Below are 19,621 nucleotides of genomic sequence, written 5' to 3'. Positions count from 1 at the left end.
GAAAGAAAACATAATTTGAATCAATTCCTTTAGAAAAATAAAATTTCCGAAGCCTTTACTTTTGGATTCCTTCCCCTAAAAAGTAAGAGCCATTTTAACTTCAAAATATGTCCTGTTTTTAGAATGGGGGTATTAAGCTATGTACTATTACCCACAAATGCATCAGAGTCACAAATGCTGTGGTCAAAAGTCTTTACCCTTCTTCAGTTGACTGGTGATTTCATATGTTCTAGAAATATTTTTATCTTTTGGCATGATGCTCTATACCATATGGCACAACACACTGACAAGCAAAAAGGGTAGAACTAGTTTGAAATATATACACATATATACACACATATATTTATACATTTATATATTCACACACACACACACACTGAATGTATAGTGAAAGAATTTGCATGTAGGCCTGCAAAGAAATATAAGGGCAAAGTTACACATTCTGCATATAGTACTGAGATTCTTTGTCCATGTGAAAAAGACTATTCAAAATCCAAAGCAAGACTGAAAGTTCACTATAGACCTGAGAGCATTCAAGAGACATATCAAGAACCACTATGCTTTGCTACATCAAGTAATATTTGAACTGTCTGTAACACTTTCTCACACAATATTTAATGCTGCTTCTAGAAGCGCAATAGTAACTGCATCAATGACACGTATAACAGCTTGTACAATCCGCTTATGAAGGATTGTTAAAATGGAAAACACACTGAACTGTCTTTAATTGATTCCCAAACAGTGAAATATCCTTCTTCGTTGATTCTGGGTTCTTCAACATTATTTTCCCTTTGAAAACAGGGGTCTTGAATCAAATTTTATAAGTTTTCAGAGAGATTAAGGTGCAACTCTCAGCCTGCTAACTATTCTTTGTGTCAAGCGGCATGTTCCTCTAGAAGGGGAAAAGCTTCTTGACAATGATTTCTTGGACATGACACCAAAAGCACAGGAAACAACAAAAGCAAAAATAAACAAGTGGGACTATATCTAACTAAAAAGCTTCTGCACAGCAAATTAAACAATTAATAAAATGAAAAAGCAACCTACAGAATGGGAGAAAATATTTACAAACCATATATTTGATAAAGCTTTAATCTCCAAAATCTATAGGTAACTCCTAAAACTCAATTATTAAAAAAAAATAAATAAATAAAACTAATTTAAAAAATGGACAAAGGAACTAAACAAACATTTTTCTAAAGAAGACATTAATGGACAATAGGTATATGAAAAGGTGTTCAACAAAACTAATCAGGGAAATGCAAATAAAAATCACAATGATATTACCTCGCACCAGTCAGGATGGCTATTATCAAAAAAAAACAAAAGATAACAAGTGTTGGAAAATATGTGGAGAAAATGGAACCCTGGTACACTATTGGTGGGAATGTAAATTGGTGTAGCCAGTACAGAAATCAGTATAGCATTTCTTCAAAAAATTAAAAATTTAACTACTGAATAATCCAGCAATCACCCTTCTGGGTATATATACAAAAAAAAAAATTAAAATTGAAATCATGATCTACACTCCCATGTCCATTAAAGCATTATTCACAATAGCCAAGATATCCTAAGTAACCTAAATATCCATCTACAGATAAATGATTAAAGAAAATGTGGTGTATATATATATGATGGAATATTATTAAGCCTTTAAAAAGGTAGGAATCCCAACCATTTGTGATAACTTGGATGAACCTGAAAGACATTATGCTAAGTAAAATAAGCCAGACATAGGACAAATACTACATGATACCACTTATCTAAGGAATCTAAAATAGTCAAACTCAAAGAAGAGAGTAGAATGAATAACAGAAACTAGTGGGGAGGGGGAATCAGAGAAATATTAGTCAAAGGGTACAAAGTTTCAGTTATCAAGATGAATAAGTCCTAGAGATCTGCACAGCACCATGCCTATAGTTAAAATACTGTATTGTATACTTCAAAATTTGCTAAGAGGGTAGATATTATGTCAAGTGTTCTTATCATCATCATCATAAATAAAAAAGATGCATGTGATGGATATGTTTATGACAGATTGTGGTGACAGTTTCATGGATGTATACTTATCTACAAACTCATCAAATTAATTACGTGCAGATTTGTGCATGTCCAAAGGAAAAAAAAGGGGGGGCAGGGTCCTTTATTGTTTGTCCTGTTTTCTACTGTACCTGAACAAAGGGCAGTCTGGGCATGGAGTGAATCTCAAATCCTCTGCTAAGTCATTAAATGAATGGATGCAAAAGTAAATATATGAGAAAAGGAAAAAAGATGTATTTTCTAACATTGTCCATCAAATGTGACTTTCACACAATCTAGTGCAAGAGGGAGATAGCAGACGATCATTATCTGCTTTTTTTTTTTAAGATTTAACACATTCTTCTTTTAAAGTCCTAATGCATATGTTCCTATCTTAATTAAATTTCTACTAGCAATGCTTAAAAGTTGTATTAGATCTTAATACTTAAGTTTTCAGGAAAGGTTAAATGTATATGTCAGAAAATTACGACAAAGATTAAAAGAGTAAGAAAAAAAGTTAAAATAGTGTTAGATGATTGGACTTGAAGCCAAACATCATGGGTCTGAATTCTAGACTGCACTACATTCTGGTTGTATAACTTTGGGAACATTATTTACATGAGACTTCATATCTCTATAAAATGCAAAACGTCATTGTGAGGGAAGATTCAATAAATTTAAAACAATAATGAATATAAAATACTTGCCTCTATTATCTAGTAGACACATAGGAAATGCTCAAAAGTGTCCATTGTTATTATTACAACAAGTCAAAACCAACTTCATAGTACTATATATTCAATACACAAAAATAGATAAGAGTCAACAATATTGGAGTAGCTACCCCTAAAGTGGTAATTGTCCATCATCCATAGAAGGTAATGCCCTCACATCGTGCCTGAAAAGGACCAAAGCAGCAAAATACAGTCTCATGACACTAAATCCTCACTAATGACTGAGCTACAAGCCATTTGTCATCCTGAGATAAAGCAGTTTGGACATTCAGAGTTCCAAGGTATAGATAATATAAAGCAATGCTTTCACCAGGATGATTTTGACTTTCGGACAGACAATGCCTTCACCAGGACGATTCTGATTTTCAGACAGAAACTATGGTGTCGTTAATAGTTTGTGAGTAATGATCCTACCGTTATTTAAGTGCACTAAGGACCAAAATGTGTTTGATTCTATGTTATTAATGAAACCAGGCTCAGCCCTTTCTCAAAGGAGCTCTGATCTGTTAAATAAAACACACTGTCCACCTATGCCAGGGAGGGGAATCATAAGCACAGTTACAAAATCCAGTACCTAGAACTGAAACTTAACAGTACCTATGTTTAAATTCTGAATTTGCAAAATCAGGAATTTTAGGAATTGACTGCACTCCAATTGCTATGTTTTCAGTTAGGTTTACACTAAAGAATAACCATTGCACCAATATGTTCTCCATTTATAAATATTCATGATAGGTAAACACTTGCTTATGATATCTTCCCTTTTTAATTAAAGCAGCAGAAAACTTGACATGTATGACATTTGATGTATAATTTTTGTATGAAGTTTGTATATTTTTATATCAATATCTACAACTCTAAAATATTCAGATTAGAAATAGATAATTAATGCACCAAACTATTCATTCATTCATTCACCCTTCATTTCTTATGACAAATATTCACTGAGAAACTAGTCAGTAAAGCACCTACAGTTTCTCCTTCATTATTATCAACTATTTAGGATAAAGTTATGAGGAGAAATGACAATGGATTTAAATCCTGTTATGGTTGTGCTTTTATTAAAATGTCTATTAATTTCTGCGTTAAGCAATTATAGACTTAATTAATCCTTTCCACTTTCTTATGGACAAAAAAAAAAAAAAAAAGAAGATCCTATCCCAAATACTTCTGTGTCGAAAAAAATGCCAAAGCCATAAAAATGAGCACTCTGGCTATAAAAATGCACAATATAATAGATGTCACCTTCTCTTATTCAGCAAAGTAGCTTTCTATAATTTTGTCCTTTGCCTTTCACAGAAGAGTAACCTGAAGTAGTTTCAGTGGGATTTTACTTTGGATAAAATACAGAAATATTCTCCTACAAGAGTCTGTTATCTTTGCTCTACAGCTGATGGTTCTCTCTGCTCTACTCCTTTTTTGGAAGTCAGTAAAGTGCAGCATCCCACCCCCGTAGGTCCCCTCAAATCCTCAGAGTCCTCTCCTGCTTTATCCTCCAGGCTGTGGGCAGCAGGATGTAGGGATGCACCATGTCTGAGAAATAAGAAATCTGACCAGTTCACATGTGGGTCTAAATGCCTACAAGTCTATGACTTATTTTCAAAATGATTTTAAACATTCAGAGATGCAAGATACATAACAAACATTCAAAACTTACTTGTATACTGATAGGTAAGGAAGAGAGACTGATGACTAGCCTATGATGATCTGTGAAGTGTAGGACCAAAAATTCTCAAATTGCCACGCATTAGTATAGTCATGAAGCCACTGAGTACTTAGAAATGCTTACTTTCTGTCCTGCTTCTCATAGGCAACAAGGAAAGTCACCCAAGGCCCAGTCTTTCCCACTCTTTGAAACTTCTTACAAAAGGCAGTGTAGTTAAGGTAAAGGGCATGGAAGATACGGGTACTGTGTTAGTTTTCTACAGCTGCTATAACTAATTACCACTAATTTGTAGCCTATACAACACAAATGTATTATCTTACAGCTCTGTGGCCCAGAAGTCCAAAGCGGGTCTCGTTGGGCTAAAATCAAGATGTTAGCAGGACTAGGTTCTTTGCTGGAGGTTCTAGAGGGGAATCTATTTCCTTGTCTTTCCAGCTTCAATAAGCTGCCCACATTCTATGTCATTTGGACTCCTTATCCATCTCCAAAGTCACCAATGGTTGGTAGACTTCCTCTCCTACCTCCTTCCAGGGTTTACTTGTGGTTACATTTGGCCCATGCAAATAGTACAGGATAATCCCTCATTTTAAGTTTAGCAGATTAACAACCTTCATTCCATCTGCAACCTTAATCTTCTTTTTGCCAAGTAACCTAACATATTCATAGGTTCTGAGAATTAAGGTGAGAACAACTTTGGGGTTAAGGGGGTTTTATTCTGTCTACCATAGCTATGGACCTGGAATCAAAAACCCAGTTCCACTTCTGAGTAAATCTGCAACCTTAGGCAAATGAGCTAATTACTTATTGTGTTAATCTCTTCTTCTGAAAAATAGCTTAAAAAACAGTTATCTCATGAACCACAGTGAAGATTAAATGAGATAATATACGCAAAACATCTCAGCACGAAGTGTGGATAAAGTAGGGCCTCAACACTGTTCATTTCTATCTTCCCTTACCTTCTTCTCAAAACTCAGCATCATAGTGGGGTGGAGCTGGATGTTGGATCTAGGTCCATCTGGCTTCACAGCCATGCTCTTTGCCTTACACTACATTGCCTTCTATAAGAAGGTCCCATTGTTGGGAAACACTAAGCCATGAGTGACTTTACATATATAAATGGCCCTACATTTCTAAGGTAAGCACTCCAAGATTTTTTTTCTTATAGAGATAAGAGATTCATGTGGATCTTGTGTAACTTCTGAAATTATTTCTCTTCTGCAAACAGATAATCAGCAAATATGATTACAGCATTGGATCACCCTTAATGGTGACCCAATGAACAATTCTGAACTTCCCACAACCCATCAAATGGTCACTTTGAAGGGTACACAAATAAACAGCAAAGTGTTTTCAGAGCTCAAATGTTCCTCTAATTACACAATAGGAATATTCTCTACCTTTGAGATCTTCTTTTTTTAAGTTACAAAATAAAACAGCAAAGCAAGCCTGAAATCTGTCTCAAATGGTAACAAGACTAATTCAAACTCTGCAGTTTAATAAGGGAAAGAGCAGTACCATGGAGTAACTGATTACTTGTTGCCAGAAATGTGCCTGGAGATCTCTCTAGCACCTCCTATGTAAAACATAAAAATCAGCCTGTTAAATTCGGCAAACTCTTGAGAAGAAAATTACTTTGCTTTTAGCTACCCACATCCTTTTCCTATAAAGAAGAAGAAACAAGAAATACATCTACTACAATAACCTAGCTCTTCTCATTGACTAGGCAGTGGTAACAATGTGAGGGATCTAGAGCACCATGGGTCTTGTTTGGGAGTAATTAATCAATTAGAAAGAGGAAATAATGGACTTATGAGATACAGTGATGTCAACACATCAACATTTCTTTTTTTTTTCAATATATGAAATTTATTGTCAAATTGGTTTCCATACAACACCCAGTGCTCATCCCAAAAGGTACCGTCCTCAATACCCATCACCCACCCTCCTCTCCCTCCCACCCCCCATCAACCCTCAGTTTGTTCTCAGTTTTTAAGAGTCTCTTATGCTTTGGCTAACACATCAACATTTCAAAATAACTCATTATCTACATAACCTTGACATCTTAAAAATCAAAAAGAAATCACTTCTCACCACTTTGCTTCTCACATCTACCTTATGTGGCAACTGTTATTTCCACTTTCTAGTTAAGGAAGATGATTCAGGTTAGTCAAAGTCAATGGTCACGGAGTTCATGGACCCTTTGAATCTCCTGCTGAGGAACGGGATTCTCTCTGAGGCAGTCTGGAAAATATCACTTGGTGAAGCGACCTTCTCTGGGCTCAATCTTTCAGGTGTTTTTCTAGTTGATGACTTTCCTCATATAGTGCAAGTTCAGTGATGTTCTCAGAACCTATTAACACCTTCAGAAGGGTCTCAGCTCTGTCAAAACCTTAATACTAGACCAGTAAGACTGTGACCTCTAGAAATATAAAAGAATAAGTGTCTGTTGTTTAACACCAGTGAATCTGTAATAATTCGTTAAAGCAGCAGTAGGAAACTAGCACAATTCTGGTCCCTGGAAGTGTAATGCTGCTGTGACAAATACGTAAAAATGTAGACATGACTTGACTGGGCAATGGCTGACGAATTCTGAGGAAGATGATTGAAAAAAAATCCAGATTGCCTTGGACATATGGTTAGTAGAAATACAGATGTTAACAACACCCTTACTGAGGACTCAGAAGAAAGTGAGGGCTACAGGAGAGAACATACATATCATCTTAAAGAATATTTACACCATCCTAAAGAGACAATAAGTAATAATATTAACATTAACGGTACTGCTGGTGAGGGCTCAGATTAAATGAGAAGTATGCCACTGGAAACTGGACAAAAGAGATCTTTATCCCACAGTTGCAGAAAGCTCAGCTACGTTGTGTCCTGCCATAATGTGGAAAGCTGAATTTGTACAGGATGAACATGGGTATTTACCCAAGGAAATTTCTAAGCAAAGTGTTGAAGGGGTAGCCAGTTTGACTTGCCGCTTATAGTAGAATGTGAGAGGAAAGATATGAAAGGAAGAATCCTTGGGCCTAGAGGAACCAGGAACTGATGCTTTGGGAAGTTCTCAGCCTATTCAAGCTGTAAAACTAGGAGATTCACTGTCAAGAAAGAGTGCTCTGGAAAGAAAGCCAAAGATGTGGCTGAACAAATTTTGATAGTGCCTGGGAAAATCAAAAGGTTGGAGTATTCTGTTAAATTCAAGGATAGATGGAGACAGCCTTGAAGGTTCCCTCAGCAGACAGAACCAGTTTAGTCATTCAGGTAAAGCTTAATTTAGCTTATTTTGCAAGGTTAACTTGATCTGGATCATTTCTTACCTGTAACTTTGGAAATGCCAAAAAAAAAAAAAAAAAAAAAAAAAACCTTGAACTGTTTCTCAAGGTTTATATGAGGTAACCACTGAAAATTGTAATAATGTAACCCATCACTGTGAGGAATAAACAGTCACTGATTTCTCACCTTAATATAAGCTGCTTTATAAAAATATACCACTGAAACTCATCCCATGTTCTGGTTTGAGCACTCCTGGTTTGTGAACTATCTTTTTGGTATATGCACAATAATTTCTAACTAATTACTACTTCAGTGATTCATTGGTTTCACGTTGGCTGTTTTGAACTTTTGACAGTTCAGTCATACACATTCATGATCAAAGTATTAGTGAACACTGAAAAGATTAGGCATGTGACTAATGTTCCCCTCAGCCCTGTCAAAAGAAGCCTGGAATGTAAAGGGAATGATCCAGGTAAAATCTGTGGAGGAGCCTCTTACTGATGGAGTCAATCCCTGTGACATGCATGGAAGTCCCATGATGTTCTTGGGAATTTTTGTACCAGGATCAATCATACCCAGATTCCTACACTTGATTTAGATGATTTAAATGGTGAGATTTGGGACTTTTGAGCTCAATGAGATTTATATGAGATCTTGGACTTTGTGTTGGTATTCTAATAGGTTGAGATTGTTGTGAATGTTGGGATGAGTGAATATATTTTGCATGTAAGATGGACAGAACTCTTTGGAGGTCAGAGGGAGTACTGTGGTAGGAAGATGTTTCCCAAATGTGTGAATGTGTTACCTTACATTATAAAAAGGACTTTACAGATGTGACTAAGTTAAGGACTTTGAGATGGGAAGATTATCCTGGATTATTTGGGTGAGTTCAACACAATCACTAGGATCCTTATAAGCTAGAGGTAGGAGTATCAGAGTATGAAAAAGAAATCTGAATTCTAGTGACCTTCAGAAAGTGGAAGAAACAAGGAAATGGATTCTCCCCTGGTTCCATCAAAAGGAACGCAGCCCTGCCAACACCTTGATTGAGGCCAGTAAGGCCTGTTTCAGACTTCTGCTGTCCAGAACTGCAACATTTAAAAATCTGTGTTACTGCCTCTTCCCTACCATATTTTCTGTGAACACTTTCCCATATTCATTATTATAAATGTTTTCATTCTAAGTGTCCCCTTTAACACATACATAATTTAGTGCCACTCTGTATTTCACTTAGAGGAATTTAACCATTTTATATTTATTTTTTATTGTTTTGGTCAGACTAACCTTCATCATTTTTGCAGGGGATAGGAGGTAGAGAAAGAATAATAGAGACATGTTTGCTTTCATGTTTGCCTTGCTATACACACTCTGTTTTTATATGTTGTCTTTATAATAATTTAGAAAGCCCATATCTATGTTCAAGTCTATTATTAGTAAAAGACGGTGATTTTTAAACACACACACACACATATATATATATATATATATATATAAATTGTTGGACAAAAATTTATATCATATTAATGACTTTCTGGAAATAAACTGTTTCCTAGCACCATCCAAATCATATCTTGAATTTCTCAGTTTTATTTCAAATGTGGCATTGACTGACACTGAATCTACACAGAATCACATAACACTGAAATTAAAGCATCCTAAGTCCTCATTTGGGGCTCTAAAGCACAGCCATTGGAAAAGGCAGCCTGGGAGAGGGCATGACACATTCCAGGATGATCACTGAGAACCTGCCTGGGGAAAAAAGCGAAAGTTCCCTTCTAGAGTATTCACCCATGTGCATTCTAGAAATGTCCACAGGTATTTGAATGTGGTACAATGGTGCCATTTTCCCAAAACTACTGAGAAACAACCTATATCACACACACACACACACACACACACACACACACACACACCTATAAACATATCTATGTGTAGGTATATCAATCCATCCATCTATCTATCTATATAGATAGATCGGTAGATACATAATAGATATCTGTACATATAGATATATAATAGAGATCTAATAGAGATCTAATATCTATTAGATCTCACACGTGTGTAGGTGTGTGTGTGTGTGTGTGTGTGTGTGTATAAAACACGTGTGTATGTGAGATCTAATCACAAAGAGAAAATAGAGTGATTTCGAGTGAATGCTTTTATTTTGAATATCTGTTTCTACTTTCACATTTCAAATCAGATAAAGAAGTGACACACTTCTAGGTGTTGTGTTATTGGTTTTTTTGTAATAAAAATAATACAGTAAATGCACAAAATACACACTGTAAACTTATTTCGTATTCAGCAAACTCCCATGAGGTGTTATTACTGCGTTTTTCCGCATGAGGTACAGTGTAGTAAACAGAGGCACAGAGAAGCACCCAGAGTTATTCTTCATACTAGACACTGACATTCTCCTGAAACATTTCACTTTTAACTTAATGAAATGTAAGAAAATTCCCCTCCCGAAATGCTCTACGAATTCTAGGTCATAAAGCATCAACTCATTGTAAGTCGGCACCAAATGTGTCTGTTTGGAAACCATGCGTGATGCATAATGAATAATGCAAATCCAGGGCTTATTACAACCTATACAGGAGCAGCAAATCGAATTCAGTCCCAACGCTTTAATACGTATGCGTATGTATGGGGAAGAGGCAGAAGAAGCCTTTGTCAGTACACACAATACCCCAAGGCGCCGCCGCCCGCTACAACTTGTGACTATCCGCACTTGAAACCGCGGGGCACTCTCCACAGTCCGGGTCGCGCGCGGTCCGCGGGGCCCAGAGCGCATGCGTGGCCCTGGCTGCCCGGCCGCGCGGTGAGGTCGCGGGGGCGCTTACCTGGTGCGCCTGGAGCTCAGGCACAAGACCCCGAGCAGCAGGGCCGCGGCGAGGGCCAGGCCCTGGAAGCTGAGTAGCTGCGGCAGCAAGGGCTCCAGCGAGAAGAGGCCCATGCCCGAGGACAAGTCTTCCGCCGTCTGGTTCCCGCGCGCCGCAGCGGCCAGCCAGGGGTCTCTCTCGGGACGGCGACACTGCTGCCTCCCGCGGCGTCTCTGCGCGGCTCTCCCTCGGTCCGGCCGCCAGAGGCTGGCCTGCTCGCGGCGCTGCCAGGAATGTCACCGCGGGCCCCCGAGGCTGAGTTTCAAAGTTCCTGCACTCCCCTCCCCCGGCCCAGCCCCCACCCACGCGTACCGCCCAGCTCCGCGACCGCCTCCGGCCCGGTGGCTTCTGGAAAACGGCGCCCGGGTTCCTAGGGGCCGGAAGGAGGGCCAGAGAAGAGGGGGAAGGGGCTAGGATTTCCTGGCGAGGAACCGCTGAAGGCCTGGAGGAGGGAGATTTCTGTTCAGTTCTGGAAGTGAGTCGCTTGGGTTCCTCATTCCGTAGCCCGCGCCGCTCAAGCAGAGGACCCTGCGTGCCCCCTGAAAAGGGCTGGGACTGTGCCCGCTGCTCAGCGGCACCGCTGATCTCTTAGGCACGACCCAGAGACCCTGGCGAGCGACAGATACCCGTGGTGCGTGCCGCCTCCGACCTGGTCCTTGCAGCCTTTTTGGCCCTGCACATCCTGTTTGCTTACACGCTTTTGTTGAGAGCCTACTGTGTGCGAAGGCTTGTCCGAGAGACCAGGGCCGTTGAGGCACACGATCCAGGAAGAGAGAAGAGACTAGTCTATTGCAGAACAACGCTGAGGGCCAAAATAGAAGCGGTACAAGCCCCACAGGTGGTCTTAACAAAAGATAAGGGAGAAGTTTTTTAAATGTCTTTCCCTGAGTGAGGTCCATTCACCAGGGACTTCCCATGTATTAATATACTCTCCACACCAAACTTGAGATGTAATTTTTAGCGGTATTTTGGAGAACATATAACGAAACTCAGGTTAAGTAATTTACCCTCCCTGCTCACTTAAGTAACTGTTAACCATTTTAGTAACTATTAACCTAACTAGTGCAAGACCACGGTGTTTTTTACGTTATGCAAGATTTTTATTTCCACAGTTCTTTGGACTACTACAACAGCTTAGGAACTGATGGCCAGGCCTCTGACCTTTGACCTTTCCAGCCCTTCCCCCAACCATGGCACCTCCCTACTACACAGACCTATCCTGCTTTTACCCTGTTCAGAACTCTTACTGATTGCCATTCTGATAAAGTCATAAATCTTGGACCTCCAGGGAGATGCCCTTCTGGGTTTGTCTCCATTGTATTACTAGGACAGCCGGTACAGTTCCATATAACTAAATCTGGAGCCACTGCTTCCCTCACAGTCAGACCTTTAACACCTTTGTCTATGATATTTGCTCTGCCTGAAGTTTTCCTGTCTCCCCTAGATGCTAAAATTCTACCTACCTTTCAAGGCCCAGCTCAAATCCTACTTCCTTCTAGAAATTATCCCTAACTCTTCTTTTGTAATTAACCTCTTGGTCCTCCATACTTTTAACACTATCTCAATTTTCCACCTCATCACATTTTCTACCATATCTAAGTTCTTTCTAAGTCTGTCTTTCCTGCTATAGAAGGTGGGTAACCATCTCTCAGACAACCTTGTCTGCACCCACTCTCTAGCCCCACCTACTGATCCCCCACCCAGAGTTGAGATAACATAGCTGTAAGTACTTTGCAGGTGCCTGGCTCTTGGTGCTCTGTTACTGAATTACTACTGTGTTGTTGTCCTTGACCTTGAAGCTGTAAATGGCTGGGCTAGTATTAGAACTCCAAATGCTTTTGAATATCTTCAGCTTTGACTTTTATTCCAGGGTCTTACTACTGCCTCTCCTTCCTTCTATTGTAAATTCAAATTTCTAGGAAATCCAATAGGATACAGTGAGCCAATAGCTACTCTGTCTCCTCTAAGGGAAAACAAATTGGTTTCCATCCCTGCCTGGCCAACAGAGCCAGCTTACAGGGCAGTATCCATGCTATGCATTTCTATAAACGCTGCAGAAAGCCCCTCTCACTAATTTTCACAAGCATTCTCTACTTTTATACCTTCATTTTCCATTTGATCTCCTGGATGACTCTTCTGTTTGAAAATATAAGTAAAAATATTAAGCATTAATCAATCTATTGAACATTTACTATGTACCAGGCGCCATGCTAAACATTTTATTTCATAACAATAATAGCAAGCACCTGCAGTTAATCACACTGTCTTAGGGAAGTGAAAGAAAGAAGACCGCATTGTCACCTCCTAGATTTGTTTAGCAATTGTGTCATATTCCTGTGGTATCTGTATAGTATTTTACTTAGAACTCTTTGTGGTGTACACTTAATAAATTTTGAGTGTCTGTTTCTCTTGTGTTTTCCATTGGTGTTAAAAAGGACCTCTATTCTATAAACTGACCCGCTTGAAATAAAATTGAAAGACATTTTTTTATTCTTTTGCTTTGTAACCCATCATCAGCATCATTATATTCACTCTAGTTCAAGTTATTTTACCTCCAAAATATGCCTGTATCCCAATCACTTCTCTAACAGAGATGACAAGTTGACACTCTATATCAACTTTCCTCTTGTTCCTCAGTAACAGTCCTTGATTTTTAACTGAACGTGTCCAATTTTTTAAAACCATATATATATATATATATATATATATATATATATATATATATAAATAAAATTTATTATCAAGTTAGCTAACATACAGGGTATACAGTGTGCTCTTGGTTTTGGGGAAAGATCCCCGTGATTCATCGCTTACATACAACACCCAGTGCTCATCCCAACAAGTGCCTTCTTCAATGCCCATCACCATTTCCCCCTTCTCCTGCCCCCCCCCATAAATCCTCAGTTTATTCTCTGTATTTAAGAGTCTCTTATGGTTTGTCTCCCTCTCTGTTTAAAACTATTTTTCCCCTTCCCTCATGGTCTTCTGTTAAGTTTCTCAAGTTCCACATAAAAGTGAAAACATATACTATCTGTCTTTCTCTGACTGACTTATTTCACTTAGCATAATACCCTCCAGTTCCATCCATGCTGTTGCAAATGGTAGGATATCATTCATTCTCATTGCTAAGCAGTATTCCATTGTATATATAAACCACATCTTCTTTATCCATTTATCAGTTGATGGACATTTGGGCTTTTTCCATAATCTGGCTATTGTTGAAAGTGCTGCTGTAAACATTGGGGTTCATGTGCCCCTATGAATCAGTACTCCTGTATCCTTTGGATAAATTCCTAGTAGAATTGCTGGGTCGTGGGGTAGTTCTATTTTTAATTTTTTGAAGAATCTCCACACTGTGTTCCAGAGTGGCTGCACCAGTTTGCATTCCCACCAGCAGTGCAAGAGGGTTCCCATTTCTCTACATCCTCGCCAACATCTGTTGTTTCTTGAGTTAATTGGAGCCACTCTGGTGTGAGGTGGTATCTCAATGTGGTTCTGATTTCTATTTCCCTGATGATGAATATCTTTTCATGTGTCTGTTGGCCATCTGGATGTCTTCTTTGGAAAAGTGTCTATTCATGTCTTCTGCTCATTTTTTCACTGTATTATTTTTTTTTTCTGGTGTTGAGTTTGGTAAGTTCTTTATAGATTTTGGATACTAACCCTTTATCTGATATGTCATTTGCAAATATCTTCTCCCATTCCATCAGTTGCCTTTTAGTTTTGTTGATTGTTTCCTTTGCAGTGCAGAAGCTTTTTATCTTGATGAGCTCCCAATAGTTCATTTTTGCTTTTATTTCCCTTGCCTTTGGAGACATGTCAAGCAAGAAATTGCTGCAGCTGAGGTTAAAGAGGTTATTGCCTGTGTTCTCCTCTAGGGTTTTGATGGTTTCCTGTCTCACATTTAGGTCTTTCATTCATTTTAAGTTTGTGTGTGTGTGTGTGTGTGTGTGTGTGTGTGTGTGTGTGTGAATGTGTATGGTGTAAGAAAGTGGTCCAGTTTCATTCTTCTGCATGCTGCTGTCCAGTTCTCCCAGCACCATTTACTAAAGAGACTATCTTTATTCCATTGGATATTCTTTCCTGCTTTGTCAAAGATGAGCTGACCATACAGTTGTGGGTCTATTTCTGGGTTCTCTATTCTGTTTCCTTTATCTATGTATCTGTTTTTGTGCCAGTACTATACTGTCTTGATGACTAAAACTTTGTATTACAGCTTGAAGTCTGGAATTATGATCCCTCCAACTTTGTTTTTCTTTTTCAACATTACTTTGGTTATCTGGGATCTTTCCTGGTTCTATACAAATTTTAGAATTGTTTGTTTGATCTCTGTAAAAAATGCACATGTTATTTTGATAGGGATTGCTTTGAATGTGTAGATTACTTTGGGTAGTATAGACATTTTAACAATATTTATTCGTCCAATCCATGAACCTGGAATGTTTTTCCATTTCTTTGTGACTTCTTCAATTTCTTTCATAAGCTTTCTGGAGTTTTCAGTGTACAGATCTTTTACCTCTTTGGTTAGGTTTATTTCTAGGTATCTCACGGTTTTGGGTGCAATTGTAAATAGGATCGATTTCTTGATTTCTCTTTCTGGTGCTTCATTATTGGTGTATAAAAATGCAACATATTTCTGTACATTTCTGTAACAATAACTTTGCTGTATTCATATATTAGTTCTAGTAATTTTTTGGTGGAGTCTTTCATGTTCTCCACATACAGTATCATGTGTGAAGAGTGAAAATTTGACTTCTTTCTTGCTGATTTGGATGCTTTTTATTTCATTTTGTTGTTTGAGTGCTGAGATTAAAACTTCAATACTATGTTGAACAACAGTGGTGAAAGTGGAAATCCCTGTAGTGTTCCTGACCTTAGGGGAAAGCTCTTAGTTTTTCTACATTGAGGATGATATTAGCTGTGGGCTTTTCATAAATGGCTTTTATGATATTAAGCTATGTTCCCTCTTTCCCAACTTTCTTGAGGGATTTTATTAAGAAAGGATGCTGTATTTTGTCAAATGCTTTTTATGCATCTATTGACAGGATCATATGGTTCTTATCCTTTATTCTATTAATGTGATGTATTACATTGATTGATTTTCAAGTATTGAACCAGCCCTGAAGCTCAGGAATGAATCCCACTTGATTGTGGTGAATAATTCTTTTGATATACTATTGAATTCGATTTGCTAGTATCTTGTTGAGAATTTTTTGCATCCATGTTTATCAGAGATATTGGCCTGTAATTCTCTTTTTTAATGGGGTCTCTGTCTGGTTTGGGAATCAAGGTAATGCTGGCTTCATAGAATGAGTCCAGAAGCTTTCCTTCTGTTTCTATTTTTTGGAACAGCTTGAGAAGGATAGGTATTAACTCTGCTTTAAATGTCTGGTAGAATTCCCCTGGGAAGCCATCTGGCCCAGGACTCTGATTTATTAGGAGATTTTTGAAAATGGATTTTCTTCACTGGTTATGGGTCTGCTCAAATTTTCTATTTTTTCCCGTTTGAGTTTTGATAATGTGTGGGTGTCTAGGAATTTGTCCATTTCTTCCAGGTTGTCCAGTTTGTTGGCGTATAATTTTTCATAGTATTCTCTGATAATTGTATTTCTGTGGTATTGGTTGTGATCTGTCCTCTTCCATTTGTGATTTTATCTATTTGGGTCTTATCTCTTTTCCTCTTGAGAAGTCTGGCTAGGGGGTTATCAATTTTGCTTATTTTTTCAAAAAACCAGCTCTTAGATTCATTTGATCTGTTCTACTTTTTTTTTTTTTGGATTCTATATTGTTTGTTTCTGCTCTAATCTTTATTATTTCTCTTCTGCTGGCTTTGGGGTTTCTTTGCTGTTCTGCTTCGAGTTTCTTGAAGTGTACTGTTAGATTTTCTTTTGGGATTTTTCTTGCTTTTTGAGATAGGCCTGGATTGCAATGTATTTTCCTCTTAGGGTCTGCCTTTGCTGTATCCCAGAGGGTTTGGACAGTCATGTTTTTATTTTTAATTTGCTTCCATATATTTTTAAATTTCTTCCTAAATTGCCTGGTTGACCCATTCATTCCTTAGTAGGATGTTCTTTAACCTCCATGTATTTGGAGGTTTTCCAAACATTTTCTTGCAGTTCATTTCAAGTTTCATAGCATTGTGATCACAAAAATATGCATGGTATGATCTCAATTCTTTTATAATTATTGAGGGCTGTTTGGTGACCCAGCATGTGATCTCAGTGAATGTTTCATGTGTGCTCAAAAAGTATGTGTATTCTGCTGCTTTTGGATGAAAAGTTCTGAATAGATCTGTCAAGTCCATCTAGTCCAGTGTGTCATTCAAGGCCATTGTTTCTTTATTGATTTTTTTGCCTAGATGATCTGTTCACTGATATAAGTGGGGTATTTAAGTCCCCTGTAATTACACTATTCCTATCAATAAGATTGCTTATGTTTGTGATTAATTGATTTACATATTTGGGTGCTATAAGTTGGGAGCATAAACATTTATAATTGTTAGCTCTTCTTGAGGTATAGACCCCATAATTATGATATAATGCCCTTCTTCATATCTTGTTACAGCCTTTAGCTTAAAATCTAGTTTGTCTTATATAAGTATCTCTACTCCAGCATTCTTTTGACTTCCAGTAACATGATAGATGGTTCTCCATCCCCTCACTTTCAATCTGAAAGTCTCCTCAGGTCTAAAATGGGTCTCTTGTAGATAGCATATAGATGAATCTTGTGTTTTTATTGTTCTGATACCCTATGTCTTTTGAATGGAGCATTGAGTACATTTACATTCAGAGTCATTAGATATGGATTTAGTGTCATTGTGTTATCTGGAGGTTTCATGCTTGTGGTGATGTCTCTGGTCCTTTGTAGTCTTTGCAGCATTCCACTCACAAAGTCCCCCTTAGGATCTCTTGCTGGGCTGGTTTAGTGGTCATGAACTCCTTCAGTTTTTGTTTGGGAAAGCCTTTATCTCTCCTTCTATTCTGAATGAGAGCCTGGCTGGATAAAGGATTCTTGGCTGCATATTTTTCCTATTCAACACATTGAATATTTCCTGCTGCTCCTTTCTGGCTTGCCAAGTTTCTGTGGACAGGTCTTCTACTACCTTTATGTGTCTATCCTTGTAGGTTAAGGCCCATTTGTCCCTAGGAGCTTTCAGAATTTTCTCTTTATCTTTGTATTTTGCCAGTTTCACTATGATGTCTTGTGGAGAATATCTATTCTTATTAAATCTGAAGGGAGTTCTCTGTGCCTCCTGTATTTGGATGTCTGTTTGCTTCCCAGATTAGGGAAGTTCTCAGCTGTAATTTGTTCAAGTAAACCTTCTGCCCCCTTTCTCTCTCTCTTCTTCTTTTGGAACTCCTATGATACAGATATTATGTTTCATTGAATCACTTAGTTCTCTAATTCTCCCCTCCTGGTCTAGTATCTTCTTGTCTCTCTTTTTCTCAGCTTCATCATTTTCCATAATTTTATCTTTTATTTCACTTATTCTCTTCTTTGTCTCCTCCATCTTTGCTGTCACTGCATCTAGTTTATTTTGCATCTCATTTACAGCATTTCTTAATTTGTCGTGACTGTTTCTTAGTTCCTTGATCTCTCCAGCAATAGATTCTCTGCTGTCTTCTATGCTTTTTTCAAGCCTAGCTATTAATCTTATGATGATTATTCTAAATTCTTGCTTAGTTATATTTTTTATACCTGTTTTTAGCTATTCTCTAGCTGCCATTTCTTTCTGGAACTTCTTTTGAGGAGAATTCTTCCATTTCATAATATTGGCTAGATTCCTGTACCTTATGCCTTTTAATAGCTTGTTATGATGAACATGTCCAATTTTTAACTGAAGTGTCCATTTAAAAGACTGCTTTCCCAGTTTTTCTTGTAGTTAGATGTGACATGTGACTAAATTCTCACAACTAAGCTATAAGGTATTAGTTCAGGAAAGTGCCCTTAACAGGCATGGACAGACCCTGTTGCTTCCCTCCTTCGCTTTTACACTGGTTTGAATGTGGATACGATGCCTGGAATTCAAGAAGCCATCATAGCACGTATAAGCATGTTCCAAATACTGCATTCAATATTATTTGTTGTTTATATGAAATTCAAATTTAACTGGGGATCCTATGTTTTTATTACTAAATCTGGTAAGTAGCTTAATTCCAAAGTACGTTGTCATAAGGTATATAGGAGAGACAAGTGTAAAGTTCTGTCTGCCTCACAGTCCCCTTTGGAAACCAGCCACAAATTGTTCGTTCAACATTGGTTACCAACGTAAGTGTCTTGTGTAGCATGGCTGCACTAAGTAGACCAGGGTTAACAGATCTAAAAGAGTCATGGGGTGGCCGTTAGCCTTTGAGATATGCAGATGTGGAAGTATGTTAAGTATAGAGAACATCTGGCCTTGTCATCTTTCTTCAGACAATAATTCATTGTCAGACACATGGAGAGAGAAATACAAGGGAAAAAACAGAGGGAGAAAAGGGAGAAGTAAGAGCCATGAAAATTGAGATGAAGGGTCATCCTCCAAAATTTCCCCCCACCTGCCTGGGTGACCCTCATTTCCAGGTGGTCAGAGCTGCCAGCCTCTTTTTCTGTTCTCTTTCTAATCTAATCTATTTCCCTTGACGACTTTTTTCATTTTAAAGAGCTTGTGGGAAGTCAGCAAAACTTGAATTTTGATATATCTCTCTGCTTTCAATACATTCTCCTGCTCTGACTTTGATAATACTAATACACTGGATAGAGACCTCCAAGTCCCCCTAATTAGTCAACAACTTTTTGTTAAGTGCAAATTTTGTCCATGGCTCTATGCTTAGTCTGCTGTAGCTACAAAATGAATGAGATGACCCTTCCTTCAAAGAGCTGGGACTAAGAGATCAAAAAGGATTGACATCAGAAAGGAGAACAAAAAGCCAGTCCACATAAGATTGTGGAGTGACAATAGGGAGATTTAAGCACACGCACTCATATGGCTTCAATTTTGTGAATTCCTGGGAGGCAAAATAATGTGCTAGGGAAAGAGTAAATTACATTCTGGCTTCAGTTGT

The 19,621-nt window shown here is 38.1% G+C and overlaps 1 protein-coding gene across 2 annotated transcripts in view; it reads right to left on the bottom strand.

The window, feature by feature from the left end:
• Nucleotides 1-10,786, bottom strand: part of LOC106985755 (cytochrome P450 7B1) — a 169,203-nt gene extending 158,417 nt beyond the window's left edge. For both annotated transcript variants that reach the window (XR_003415209.2, XM_027042942.2), the window contains exon 1: nucleotides 10,539-10,786. Coding sequence is in view for 1 of the 2 variants with exons in the window: in XM_027042942.2 (XP_026898743.1) it covers nucleotides 10,539-10,651 (113 nt within the window). In the remaining variant the exon portion in view is untranslated. The remainder of the gene's footprint in view (nucleotides 1-10,538) is intronic.
• Between the last annotated feature and the right edge of the window lie 8,835 nt (nucleotides 10,787-19,621).

Source organism: Acinonyx jubatus, chromosome F2 (genome assembly GCF_027475565.1).
Source record: "Acinonyx jubatus isolate Ajub_Pintada_27869175 chromosome F2, VMU_Ajub_asm_v1.0, whole genome shotgun sequence".
Lineage (NCBI taxonomy): Eukaryota > Metazoa > Chordata > Mammalia > Carnivora > Felidae > Acinonyx > Acinonyx jubatus.
This window is presented reverse-complemented; position numbering and strand designations above follow the sequence as displayed.